Source organism: Lates calcarifer, linkage group LG20, assembly GCF_001640805.2.
Source record: "Lates calcarifer isolate ASB-BC8 linkage group LG20, TLL_Latcal_v3, whole genome shotgun sequence".
NCBI lineage: Eukaryota > Metazoa > Chordata > Actinopteri > Centropomidae > Lates > Lates calcarifer.
In genome coordinates this window covers 6,675,947-6,690,645 of record NC_066852.1, presented here as the reverse complement: position 1 = coordinate 6,690,645, position 14,699 = coordinate 6,675,947, and the positions used below count along the sequence as shown (strand labels likewise).

Genomic DNA, 14,699 nt, shown 5'->3' with positions numbered 1-14,699 from the left:
CTCCCATGCAGCGAATGGCGGCCTTCCCATATGGAGCAGCGGGTAAAACCAGATTACACCAGTTTGTGTGAGAGGGGCTTGGGCACCACCAGAACTCACAGTATGAGCCTACATATGGACTGATACTATAGTTCAGCACTGCAACTGTATGGACCTCACATGCAACCACTTCAAAAGTAGTTATTTATATTTTATCAGTGTTTATTAATGAGATATTTGACTGTAAAAAGGAAGTCAAAATGAAAATAAACACTCTCACAGAAATATGCTTGTTTTCTAATAAAGATGATACTGCCATTACAGATGCAAAATTCAGTTTATAAATGACAATAGCTTTCTGTCTTCTGAAAATGATTCTTTTCTTTTTTTTCAGTTTCTGTACATGAGGATACTGATCAATTGTTTTGTGAATATTTAATGATTAAATGTTTAAAATGAAACAAAGTAAAATTCTTTCTAAAAATAAGATACTGTGTTGTATTCGTCCACTCAGCAGTCAAAGGAATGTGTTGTAGTCTAAGGAGGGGAGTGCCCATGACCTGTCTTTAACACTGTAATTTACATGTGAGAGAGGGCGGAGGCTTGCCCCAGTGGCAACATGGCCTAATAAGCTCAGTAACAATAAACCTTAGTCGGCTTTAACCATTGATTAGCCAGCAGCTGACACCACAAAAACAAATCCCACAATGGCGATTAATGCATGCTCTGAAGGCGTGCCTTTTTGTTAGGAAGGTATCACATTGTGTAGTCATATCGTCTTCTCTCAGACAAGGGGGGCAATTGAATGGAACTAATCTGTGGTTGCAAACAATGACATAAAACAATAGGATGGTTAAGTCAAGCAGCCAACACAAGGATGAGCAACGTATGATGACTAATGACTGATGATTCTTGACACAGCGGCTCTCGTGGCGCAGGAGGCCTCCCAATTACTGCCATCGCAAGCCATATGCAGGGATCAGAGGACCGCTATTGCTGACCCTCCCCCACAATCTACTTCCTGTTTTTCATGGTTGTCTGCTTGCTTCTGCCTATACAATACCAGCTGTGTCTGGAGACATTCCAGCTCGTACTATATTGCTGCCCTCATAAAACCATGACTGTGAGTCAGAGGAGCTTATAACCAGAACAGTAGGAAGACAGATTGCTTTGCTAGCCTATCCGCTACATCATATGCAATCTGCTAATCAGGAGACTGTTCCACTAAAGGTCTTTTGACATGCTTTATCTGCCAATTAGTTCTCTAGCTTCTGTAGACTGTTTCTGGCTATTTTTCAGCCAGGTTTTACACTGGAAAATAGCAGCTGCTAACCTGTGCAAGAACTTCAACCAATTTGATATGAAATTGTATTAGTATAGCTACAATGTAATCTATACCATAGAACATATCGGTAATTGTATCTGCTATACATTTAAAATGTACACCATGTACTGTTAGGATTTGCATGTGTTGAACATATTCGGAAACAGCAGAAAAACACTTATGAATAAATACATTTAGGAAATAGTACATTTAATTAATAGATAATTGCTAGTTACTTTGCAGATTAAGATTTTAAATAAGGTGTATAAAATATATTACACTGATATATATTTAAATGTCTTAAAACTATTTGCCTACATACATGGCTTACATATTAATGCACCATTCGTAATAATCCAATACCATAATGATATATAACACTGACAGGAGCCATTCTGTATGATGAGTACTTTTATTTTTGACATTTAAAGCACATTTTCTTACCAATGCTTATGTACTTTCACTTATGTAAAATAGAGGATTCAGGATTTTTACATATAATGGATTTTTAAAAGTAAATATTAAACTAATTCTTCCACCACTATATGTATATATAGTGTATTTTAGTCGCTTGGTCTTAAGGCACACAGACTTACAATAGGCAATTTAATAATGTATGTTTTCATAAACATGAGTAATTAATAATTTAATTAGTACTAAAGTAATTAGTAATCAAACATGTCATCACATTTTTAATTGGTAATTGGTAGAGAGTTATTGCTGTGCAGGTAATTCATGATTGCTTGTCATGGTAAATACATTTGTTACATTTATCTTCTAAGTGAAATGTCTTCAACCAAAATGATGACTGCATTTAATGCTGCTTCACTGTAGTTTATACAAAGCCATGGTATACAGTATATACCAGATTTTCTGTGAAGGAACTTCAGCTGTAAATGATACAAACTATCAAGGCAAAGTTGTTCACAGAGTTAATGGCTTAGCAAACATACAGATGTAATAAAATGTAAGTGCATTTAAAATGCACTCATAAATAAAATGAGCTTTTCTACATGAAAAGAGCACAGCATGAACCTACAGTGACCTCTAGTGGTTAATGTGTAAAACATCACTCAGTTATTGTCTGTAGAGAGTGGTATTGCAGCTCAACAAGGAGCAGCACAACTACATTTATCATACAGCAGCCTGTGTTACACTAAAGAATGGAAATGACCTTGGTGATGATGATCCTGTTGCAGTCATTTCACTGACAGTCATCAAAATATATCACAGGTCCACAGGTTGCCCCACAGCATCAACCTGCTGCAGGCCAGCTGACCTGGATCTGCATTTCCACTCTGAGTGGCAGTGAAGAGGATACAGTATGTTTGCAGTCAGTGCTAAGAGCAGTGGTGTAGGGGCTGCATGTTAACTGTAATAGTGATGAAACTAGAGGTTACCCTCTTCCTGTTCTCTCCCTACAGGGAGGTCAAAGGTCAGGATACATTTCAACAAAGAAAAAGTCTTAAAAAGTGACCTTCGTGACACAGTTTACGCTATAAATAAGCCTGATTTGAGTCTGGGTAGCTCATAGGCCAGGAGCTTAACTACTTTTTGTGAAGAACTACTTAGTGTCAAGAAGCTTAAGTCAGTGTTAATACACCTTCATGAACATGATTCCAGTGCACTTATGTGTATAGCCATACTGGACAACAGTGCACTGGTTGAATGAATTGTCTATCATGGTTACATTAATAAATGAGCAGCAATTTAATGTTGCAGGTGGTGGAGGTGAAGCTATGTATGTAACAGCAATTTGTAACTCCACTGCCAGGGTGAATAACAGGAACCACTGTCTGATAGTGTTTTTGCTTAACTTCACTGTAAGTTTTCTTGTGAACAAACAAAAACTATGTTCACATTTAGTGTCTATGGAAACACAGTGTGTGTACCCACTAGGTCTAATGGCTATGTGGAAATATATTTAAATCCTGAACTGTTTACAATTGTCAGTCAGCAGTACAGCATTAAATCACAAAGAGTGTCTCTAGTGTTGTCATTGATAGGTTCATTCATGTGCAAGCTGATTTTCATACACAATACAAATAAAACTTATAAAACTTATAGAAACATTGCTCCACACCACTACTGGCATAAATAAAATCCACCGGGTTCTTTTAAGTACTTTTGCAGGTATTTGGTCAAAGAACAAAAACAAAAAACAAATAACAACCAAAACAAAAAAACAAAACAAAACAAACAAACAAAAAAAAAACTGTATTGGATGAACTGAAATTTTGACTTGATTATGATATTAGAAAAGTGAAGGGCTAGCGGTGGACTTCTAACACTGTTTAAAACTCAGTTAATCTGCTTCATCAGGACTGTGAGGGTGTGGTTTGATCAGATTTGACTGTAACCAAACAACCCACCAACTGTCATCAGAGTACGATTCAAATACTGTTAAAACCTGATCAATGCACTGAGGTATGTATCATCACCAGTACAAGGCCTTTAAGAAGCATATTCTGTTCTTTTTCTGTTGTTAGTTTCTCTTTTAAAACAGACTCACCCTGGCTGACTCATTTTAGTTTTGACCTCTCTGGCTGACTCACAAGCAATATACTTCTGATAAGACATAACCACCTCACCTGTCTGTTCCACCCGCAGGTGAAAACCTCAGCCTTACACCCACAGCCAAGCAGCTGTTTGAGACTATAATTCACTGACAGGTATAAAGCGTAGATAATGACTTGAACCTTGCTCCCTGTGAGGGTTTCACAGCCACAGGCGGAGCCCTGCTGCTCACCTGCTGTTTCAGGAAATTAAGCTTTGATCCATTTCACACACGGCAGTGGGACCTATCACGCAGTAAGTTTGTTTAAGTAAAGATGCTGTTAATTCTGAGGATTATTTAGGTACCAATGCAGAGATTTGATCGATGGAGATGATTTAAAAGAGTTAAGTGTTTTGATAACACCAGGAAAGTATAGAAAACCTATAAAAGCGTAAAGCCAGTATGTACATAAACAGTTTGGTTCTGCAGTGAGGAAGTAACAGTAAGTAGGTGTGTAGTGTAGTAATAGAATGGATAAAACTAGATGATGGATAAGACTAGATTCTCCTAATAATGTGATACATTAATTTTGTATGATTGAGCGACAGAATGATGAAAACCTTTGATCGGTTAATTTGCCTTTGTTAATGAAGAGATATGAGACAAACTTGTAGATTTTGAACCCTTTCAATGTTAAAAATATTTCTTAGTTTCTGATATAATCATTTTAGCTGACACACACTTTGGTGTGTTTACACCAACCTGCCTGTAAGCAGATCAAAAATCATATCACTACATACCAAGAGTGTCGCTTATTTCTTGGAATAATTACACCACCCTGAGAAGCTGGGAATTTAATTGGGCCTAACATTCTTCAACCAATTGCTGGTGTGCTGCTGAGAAACTGTCGTAAGTTTCAAACCGGTATTCAAATACATTTCAGTCAGTATGTGGAAAAGGAAAGTGAAGTGAAGCTGCAGGTCACTTTCATGGACAGTACAGTCAACATCAAATGCCCACTGACTGTCCTTCTCCAGTTTTTCACTAATTCAAGCCTACATATGAGCATGTAAATATGTGACTTTTGTTTTTGGAGTTATTTTCACTTTAGAGACCAAATGCACCAGTGCCTCCTCTGAACATTTTAGAGGACAGTGGATTTGTTGCATATTCTTTCAGTTGCATCGCCTTCATCTTTCAGGACAACACCAACATGACTGCTACCTGGAAATCATGGCCCAACCTCTTCCACATCTGTTTATTACTGTGTGCAACTGGAGGTCAGAATTTATTTTTCAAATAACTCTATATAGTGTGTATAAACACTCTGCTTGATAATATTTGTCTGGCTTCTTCCAATTTGTGCAATTTGTTTTCCAATACTCACTGCCTACATAATAATTATGGCAATTAAATGTTTATATTTAATTCTAAATTTGCAGACTGCTTAAAGGATAACTCTGCTATTTTAGACTTATTTTCCCATGTTTTGGGGTCTAAATGATTAATTACAAATGTGACTACAGCAGTATAACCTGAAAGAGTCTTACCTGCACTGGACATTTACTTCCCACTTTTGTTGTCCACTAAAACTTATCTGACATGTGGAGTGATTTTAAAATGTAATATTTATTTGCAAATCAAGTCAGATGTGTGGGCTGGCGCTCCTCATCATCAGGTCAGTTACTTCTAAAGTAATACTTTCTCTGCACCTATCAGGTCAGACAGGTTTTTCTCGTACTCTTGTTATTATCAATCATTACCCTTGGTGCTGTCTTGAGCAAAAAAGCTGAACCAAACCAAACAAAGTCATTTCCATCAAAATGTAAACAGCCTTGCTCATTCCACACATGATTGTGATTGCTTTCATTCTTCTCTGCTCAAACACAGCAACAGTAAGAAACATTCACAAACTTAACCGGAGCTATAAAGCTTGACATGAGAAGGACCACTCCAGATGAATGTTGTGTTTGAGTTTCAGTCTTGTTAAAAGTCAACAAAACAAAACCAATGCCCTTTGTAATATTTGCATACCTTGAACAAACTCAAACATGTCTCAAGTATGCAGTGTTATGGTCCTCCATAATATGCAGGCCTGTCCAAGTCAGTGGACTTCCAGTGCAGGGTTCTCTGATTTTATTGCTTCATTTCAGCAGTGATGTGAACACTTGCCATGTACATCATATCACAAACTAAAATCCCAATTGGCCCACTGAACTTCAGCTTGGGCTACTCTAAAAATTATTTTTACTATCAACTGAGCATTTTTAAACAAATTCAGTAACTGTATATGTACTGTATGTCTAACTATGTGTATTTAGTCTATAACATATCTGAATATCAAATTTTCCTTGCAAATTGGTTGAGTTTGAAGTGAGGTCAGAGCATAAAAACAGCTTATATTTTATAACTCACTGTAAGATAATATTAAATGATCAATTTTCTTTTTCTTATTCCTTCTATTACTTGCCAAGAATTAAAAGAGGCAATAATAATTCTGATTATGTGTTTTGTGGGGCCTACTATACATGTATTACTCACAGCAAACTTTTTTGTTTTTTATGATTCCTGTGCATCTGAATTTTACTGCAACCCTAAAATTTAAAATGTACTTCAGTCACTGAATGGGGGTGTAGGTCAGTTTAAAAAGCAATATCCAATCATGGCATCACAACACAGATGACAGCAACTCAGTATGTTAAGTAAAGTAAAATGTGCATCTAAAACCAAATCACTCTATGTTGTTGCACAGCAAGATAACAAAGATGACGGATGCGACAGCACATCCACTCAGCACTAAAACAAACTATAGTAACAAGAACCAAAGAATGATTTTATTGGTTTTTACTGTGATAAACTGTATAGCTCATCTCACATATCATCTCTGTATGTTCAGCGGTGTCGCAAAATTTCCTGCTGGAGCCGCGGAGTACAACAGTGCTACAAGGCTCTAAGGTGCAATTCAGTGCCACCGTGGAGGGAAAATGGAACGTCATGACTTGGACAGTCGGGAAACTTCTGGTTCTCACTGTCCTATCAGGTGGTAACATAACCTCATCAGGACAGTATTCTGCCAGATTCTGCCCTGGTGGTGACACCAGCTGTGTGGAATTCACCATCCATAATGTCACCCGTCAGCAGTCTGGGGAAGTCATCTGCTTTGTGCAGGGGGAGTATGGATCAAAGATTGCACATCTTTATGTTCAAGGTAAGGTTATACGCATCTATCAGGCTGCACTTATATATGCTTAGTATTTTGAGAGACAGTTTTCTCGACCTCACTGTGCATTGAGGGCAGGAGCCCACTGATGCTGAGATGTATGCACACTGTCCTCACCCAGACATTTCACTATTAAAAAAACATTCTACATTTACACTATAAAAAATCCCTCAGTGTAGCTGGTAACTGGTAGTGACTGTGATGTACTGTGGAGGGCAGCAGTGTGCTCCTTTTATCTGTCCACTGTGCAACCTCTGGCAAGACTATCTGATCACAATAGGAGCAATATATAAGAACAGACATTCAACCTGCTTGCCTGTCATCCATTACTGGTAGCACAATGCTAGACAGCCAGTGTAGGGCTCATTATCTCCTCATCGTCTTCACAAGAGAACAGTGTTAGAGAGGCGATGTTCATCCCAGTTAACTTACAATGATTTATTTTTATTTTTTTTATCTCCACAAGAAGTGGAAATATGAGGGACACACTTTCTTAGGGCTTATTTGGGTGTGGGTGCATTGAAAAACCTCCAGCTTATCCATGTGGTCAGACTGTCTGAGTGTAATGACTTTTTGTTCAAGGGGAAAGAGAGTCACTGTAATTGCTTTTCTAACGGGAAGTTAATTTGTAAGAGGGTGAGGACAGTTTAATATGACTTTAAGACCCTGTATCAGACAAGTGGGATTCAAGCAGACATACAGGTGAACAAAATAAAACAAATTCCTCTGTGATGAGACTGGTTTAAATATCGTTTTGATATTGTGAGGTAGATATGACTATAGATATGTGTTGCAGTAGTTAACAGCATGTTGTAGAGTCATGAATATGTAATCTGTGACTACAGGGATGCTTATTGTTTTGCAAACACTGGCTTATAAATGTTGGAGAAGTGGGACATGTTTTGACATCAGATGGAGATGTGGGGCCTGAGAGAAAGTCTCTGACACAAATATTTTGTTCAGTTACTCCCCCTGAAACAGAGCAAAGAAATATTTCACTGTTGCCACCAGAAGCAACACTTCCCCATGTCAGCCCTACTCTGACCTCCATTCATCAGTAGCTTTGGCCTCGATCTCTGGATTAAACTTCAGACAGAAGGGGAACAGGGTGCACATTCACGATAAATAGCTGTCTCTGTAAGGCAGTTTCATCTACCAGCTTCAAACCAAGCACTTACACAACACTATAAAGTAAATCTAGGGAAACACTCCATATATGCCTGCTTCCCTCTATGCACAGATAAACCTGAAAGTATTCTGCAGGTAATCTCACTGTGACACATCTGGGCTCCGGTCCTTGGCTGTGGAGGGATATTGATTGTGAGGATGTTGGAGCTCTATCTCATGCTGCTGATTGGGACCTCCATGATTACAGACATATTCTCATTGCATGTAGCAAAGCCTGCAGCTAAAGCTAATAAATCTACTTAATAGACCTGCCAGTTGAGCACATTGATTGCTTTAATGCAAGGGGGTATTAATGAGAACACTGACAGTTCAATAACAAACACAGTTCAACAGCAAACTACAGAAAGTCTCATATTATAAGAATACAGATTTTGTGCAATTGTTCCATTGGTTCCCTCTCCATATAAATACATCCACTCTAACATACAGTATGCACTTTTTGATGAATAGCATTATCTATGGTGAGAAGAGTGTTGTTTCAGGTCAGGCAGGGCACCAAGGTCGAGCTCACATTAGGTGATTGGCACCAGCTGCTTTATTCATGTTTCACCATCACTGCCTCACTCATCAGCTGTGTGGCCATCAGCTGACCAGAATTACCCAATTCTAGTCACGCAGGTGTATTTGTATTTCTCATTGAACACTCAGCTGATACCCTCACCAACATCTTTTGCAACTACAGCTCCCTGCACCCCATCTTTAGTACTGGTAACTGTAAGATCCAATGTACTTTGTACGTATTGCACATGTGTAAAAAGGGATTCATTCTTTGAGTATAGTGTGTTAAAGGATAAGGACAAGAAAATATGTAATATTATATATATATATATATATATATATATATATATATATATATATATATGTGTGTGTGTGTGTGTGTGTGTGTGTGTGTGTGTATGTATAGACCTGCCAGTTGGAAAAAAAAATGGGCTCACCACTGAGTCAGAAGTCTAACAACATGCAGTACTCCTGACTCAACCTCCCCATTGTCCGTGTCTTGGTTTCTCAGAGAGCGGTACAGTCAACATCGTGGGAGGGAATGTGACCGTGGCACAGGACCAGCAGGTGGAGTTCCAGTGTCTAACAACTGGTTGGTTCCCTGAACCAACTGTAAGCTGGACCCTGAGTGGTCAAGATGTAAACAGCAGTCTGTACAACACCACTAGTATGACGGATGGGGATACCTTTAACTCTTCCAGTGTCTTCAAGTTCCAGGCAGTCCACAACACCACAGTGGAGTGTTTGGCAACTGTGCCAACACTACCAAACCCACAATCCAGCTCTGTCCTCTTGGTGGTTGGTAAGAAAGTCTTCCACAGCTTTTTATATACGGTGACTGGCAAACAGTCTCTTCGAGGCCTCTCTGTCTCAGTTTGAAAAAGAAGAACAACCGTTCGATTAGTATAAAAGTTATATCATTTTTAGGCTATATTGGAAGTACTTGACTCTCTTTTAGAATTTGAATTTATTTGTCACAAGTGGCCACACCAAACACCCATCAAACCTCCATATAGGACCAATGATAGGCACCACCCATCACACATGTAGTGGCTTTAACTAACAAATATTACTGTCTCAATATCCGAGAATTCACAAATAGACATTCTTTACACTTAACATTAACATATGACCAGCCAACCTGCAGAATAATCTGATAAAAAATTGCATGAAAACCCATTCATATGATGTACAGCAAGTGTAAGGTTTAAACCAGGACGTGCACACAGATAGCATGGATCATACTGTAATACACAGACACTGAAACTGACACCTCTGACAGAAGGTAAGAGTCCAGCAGCAGTCTACAGTTTGTAGGGGAGGAAAAAACAGTTGTTTGTGAGAGATATGTTGTGTTTCATCTGGACACAACCTGAATGGGAGACATATAGTGTCAGTGTAAGGAGTTACAGTGGGTCTGAGACACCACCATCAACTGTGTGACTGAAACCTCAGATGGTTTAATATGTGAGATACATGACATTAAACTGTGATCAGCATCTTTTGTTGTTGATCGTATTAGGATCCATTTCCAAAAATTTCACATACAAACAAAATTTCATCAATTATCTATACCACTTATCTGTTAAGGGTTGAGGGGGCGCTGCAGCCTATCCCATCTGTCATTAGGCAAGAGGCCCGGTGCACCCTGTATGGATCCCCAGTCCATCACAGGGCCAACACATATAGACAAACAACCATTCACACTCACATTCACACCTACAGGCAATTTAGAATTATCAATTAACCTAATGTACCGGTACATGTCTCTGGACTGTGAAGTACCCGGAGAGAACTCGCACTGGTCCAGGGAAACTCCACACAGAAAAGCCCCAGGCAAACCAGGGCTCAAACCCAGAATCTTCTTGCTGTGAGGCAACAGTGCTAACCACTGCACCACCATGCCACCCATAAAGAAAATTTAATTGAGCAAATACAAAAAATAAAAATTTAATTGCATCACCAGCTTTTATATATGCACTGTGTTTTAATGGGAATATTGTGCCTCTCCTCGTTTTTTTTTTTTTTTTTTACATCTTAATCACTAAGGTTTTTGACTCTCCCACTCTTAATTGTGGTCTTTCCTCCTGCAACAGTTCCCAAGCCTACTGACTGGACTGTGCTGATAGCTGTGGTCGTGTCTTTTGGAGGTTTTGCTCTGCTGGTTTTGCTCATCCTCGGAATCATCTTCTGTTACAAACGCAGGAAAGAAAAACGTAAGGCCCCCATTATATCAGCTCTGATACAACTTACACTATGTTCAAAGTCACAGATATCATGGTGGTAAGTTTGTCTGTGGGCAGAAAGTAACTCTCTGGTTCTTTCTTAAACATTATAAATCTTTGCAAACTGAAACAGCTGGGCTTCTCGTTCTATAATTATTATAGTAATGGCTTTTGAGATTAATTTATCATTTATCCTGACATTATTTATAAGCACTAAAATCAAACCACTGACAAATAGCCCTCAGTAAACAGTTATGTATAGCTTAGTCTCATGTATGTATTTATTTGCTAAATTATCAAGTAATTTGTTATTTCACAATTTCCTCCAGAACTCAACTACCAGGATGAAATGAGGTGAGAAGCCACCAGAAATATGAAATATTCCACCTTAACCTCTGCATGTTTCTACATACAGTAAAATGCTGTGTTGTTGTTTGGATATGTGTGCAACAGGAGAGTGAGGACACAGAGCCAGAGTGGTGTCAATGCAGGAGGCCAGAGACAAGGTCATGTGAATGCAGGATATATACCAGAGGGTCAAACAAGTAAGACCAATAGGCACAAGTACACAAACTCACACAAGCTTTAAATAAAAGTCTTCAACATATTGACACTTTATCACTTCATGCTACTGTGTTATACACAGCCATTATCTACTTATGACAAAATAAAGTCCAAACTCGAGTCTCTTCTCTGTCCACAGGTGTCGCTCCCAGTGAACTGACTGACAGTGGCTTTTGCCAAAGAAATGGCTCCAGTTTTGAGGTAGAGTTGTGGTGTTGTTCTGTTGTTGTTCCCTCTTCTGTTCCTGTCTGGCTCAGGGACTGTATACATTTGTTTTACATTTTGTCTTACTAATGGTGGAACAAGTTGCACTGACTGTATTTTGAGATGTTAGGGGTTTAAGTCAAAGGCAGGACCTAAGTACAATATTAATGATACTTCAGAGGGTCTTGGAAATATAAGAAATGAAAGATAAAGTTTATCCCCTTCATACAAATACAAGCATGACTACAACATTTTTTATTTGTTATTTGAAACAGTCTCTTTATATAATAACAATAGGGTTGGACTCTAAATCATTTACCATGCACAATTATGGAAAACCTAACATGTGCAGCCTGCACACTGCACACATACTGCCATACACCATACACAATCCTAAATGGTAATAGAGTTTTGAAAGAACACTACACACAGTTGGCATACAGTGTTCAAAGTCAGACACACTTAAATCAAAATGTTATCATTCCTCTAAGCTCATGCTAGATGTTTCTATGTGCCTGAGAAGCGGTGATGTATTGTATATCGATCACTTTGCATGGCTCCTGCAGATGAAATAAAGAAATACTATGTGTACACTATGTGAATTTATCATATTTAACTATGAAGATCTAATCATTTAATGTGTTATTTATCAGGCATGCTACATGTGGATAATTCATTGCTTGATCATTCAACTAATGTTCAAGTAATGAACGAAGCAGCTCATAAACAAATATCTTATTCAAGGCCACAATTACAGCCTGGTAATTCCAAGCTGATTGCTTTTTCAGTTGAGCAATATACCGGCATTACATTTTTTATGTGTTATATAAACTTTGTTTTGAAATAGCACGGAGAAGGAGCTGGTGAAGTATGAGTCTACACTGTTCTAACTGCAGATCTTAGCTATTTTGAGAAGCAAATTAGACACATTATCAATGTCGGATTTGTTTTGTTTTTGTTTTTTAGATGCCTGATGTTGTCAACAGTAGTCAGGCAGGAAATGGCTACAATAGTGCCTACAACACTTTGGATGAATCAGGTTTCAAGAAACACAGACATGTTACCATTGTGTAAGTACAGAGAGAGGACCATAAAAGACTTACATAGTACCCTGAGACCTGACCGCCTTGGGCTCTAAAGATTGGAGAAAGGTGGGAAGAAGGACTGAATCTGCCCAGACATAAGACTGATGTATTGTAGTTATATGTTGTGGCTGGCGGCAGAGGAGACCACCAATATCTATGTTATTTTCTGCTTGTATAAAGTTGTATCAGCATAATATAAACCTCTGAAAGTGCTTCAGTTAAGATGTATTTACAGTAGCAGAACCATGACAGGCCAAATGAGCACAATGAACAAATGAACTAGAAACAACTGGAGCAGCATTTGGGGCAGTACCAGACTCCTTTGTTTGTTCTCACATGGTGGACTAACAGGGCTGAGGCTATAGATTCTTTCAACTACCATTTATCTGGTTTATACTAAACCATATCTTAGATCTTAGACTTCCTTTGTTCTCCTACATCTGTGTCTTCAAATGTCATACTGTAACACTTGTAACACTTAACTGACTGTTCTCTGATCTGCAGCTTATTTTTCCAGTGTCTCGTACAACATGAAATGTGTGTGTTTGAAATAGTCACCATGAAAAATTCCACTTGAATGAACTGTTATCCAGTGATAAAAGATCTGTAATTTATTACATTCTTGAACAGTATGTCTGCTTACACATGTATAAATATGTAAATAGAAGCCATTAAACTTTAACTTTTACAACTCTCTTATTATATTTATTTCACCCTTAAATTGTGGAAATTAAGGTGTCATGTGTGCTAATTCTTTGTCATCGTGTAGCATTGGACAGAGAAGTAAATAAGAAACAAGTCTAAGTGAAAAAATACAGAGCATGTATTTTTCCTCTGTAATGTTATGGTTGCAGTTCCATTTTCTGTGTAAATGGGAATGGACATATTTTACTGTCAGGAACATGAAACTAAAATCAAATTTCTGCTTTCCTTACATTTCACATAAGACCACTGCGCCTCACAGAGATGTCCTAGATATTGAATGTTTCCATCAAATCCATTGTTCACACACTGCTTCACACCAGGAAAATTGAAAACCTAAAACCTGTTGTCATGGAAATTCTTCTTGTATATTTGAGAGTCCTCAACATTACTTATTCCTTTATCCTTTTGACTTCAGTTTGTGAGTTCAGTCTCATATTTAAACACATTTATGCAAATTACAGATATACCTTAGCACAGTGGTTTATGATAGAGGTCCCCAAAAAGGGTTACAAGATAAATCTGAAGGGTCTTATGACGATTAACAGGAGTGGAAAGCAGAAAAACATATTTCTGCCTCAAGGTGTATTTTTCAGACTTTCATTTAATCTTTTAATCTTTGTCTCAATCATTCTTCAGTACAAACGTTATTTGTCAGGTTTCAATAGGAGTATTTATTTTTGAATAAATCAGAATAATAAACTCTGTACCGAAGAAAAATCCTTTACAAGAGTTAAATCATCCGATTTGCAACTGCTCTGACTCTAATGTTTATGTTTTCAGATTTATTTTTTCAGATCCAATCTTGATTATTTTCTCATGAATTCCTGGATTATTTTATTCTTTGGGACTCTATAATATTCACATAACACAAGCAAAATGGGCCAGAACAGAAGAACCTATGCAGCTGGTAATAAAGGATCACATGAAGACATTACTTCAGTTTAAGGGGTCACAAGTCAAAAAGTTTGGGAATCACTGCTGTAGCTTATAGGTACAGCTTCTGTGGAAATGCATTTGGTTCTCTACTCCTTTAATGTACCTAAGTAGCTTGGGTTCAGTCGGACCAGTAAGCATGCTTTTTTTGCTGCTGATCAAGCTGGACTCAGATAACCTTTACTTGGCAGGGAAACAAATAAAACTGGGCTTGATGGCCGAGATGCACCAGCAGGAAACAAGCTCACTGTGGCTGAGTTTTAGGATCAGATACAAA

At 38.1% G+C, this 14,699-nt stretch overlaps 1 protein-coding gene across 1 annotated transcript; it reads left to right on the top strand.

Moving 5' to 3' along the window:
- The first annotated feature begins 4,002 nt into the window (after positions 1-4,002).
- On the top strand, positions 4,003-13,461 carry igsf5a (immunoglobulin superfamily, member 5a). The gene is made up of 9 exons (XM_018692409.2): positions 4,003-4,114; positions 5,002-5,080; positions 6,697-7,008; positions 9,218-9,508; positions 10,803-10,922; positions 11,261-11,285; positions 11,385-11,476; positions 11,635-11,696; positions 12,666-13,461. The coding sequence occupies exons 2-9, from the start codon at positions 5,014-5,016 to the stop codon at positions 12,771-12,773; spliced, it is 1,077 nt and encodes a 358-aa protein (XP_018547925.1). The 5' UTR covers positions 4,003-4,114; positions 5,002-5,013; the 3' UTR covers positions 12,774-13,461.
- Positions 13,462-14,699: the final 1,238 nt, after the last annotated feature.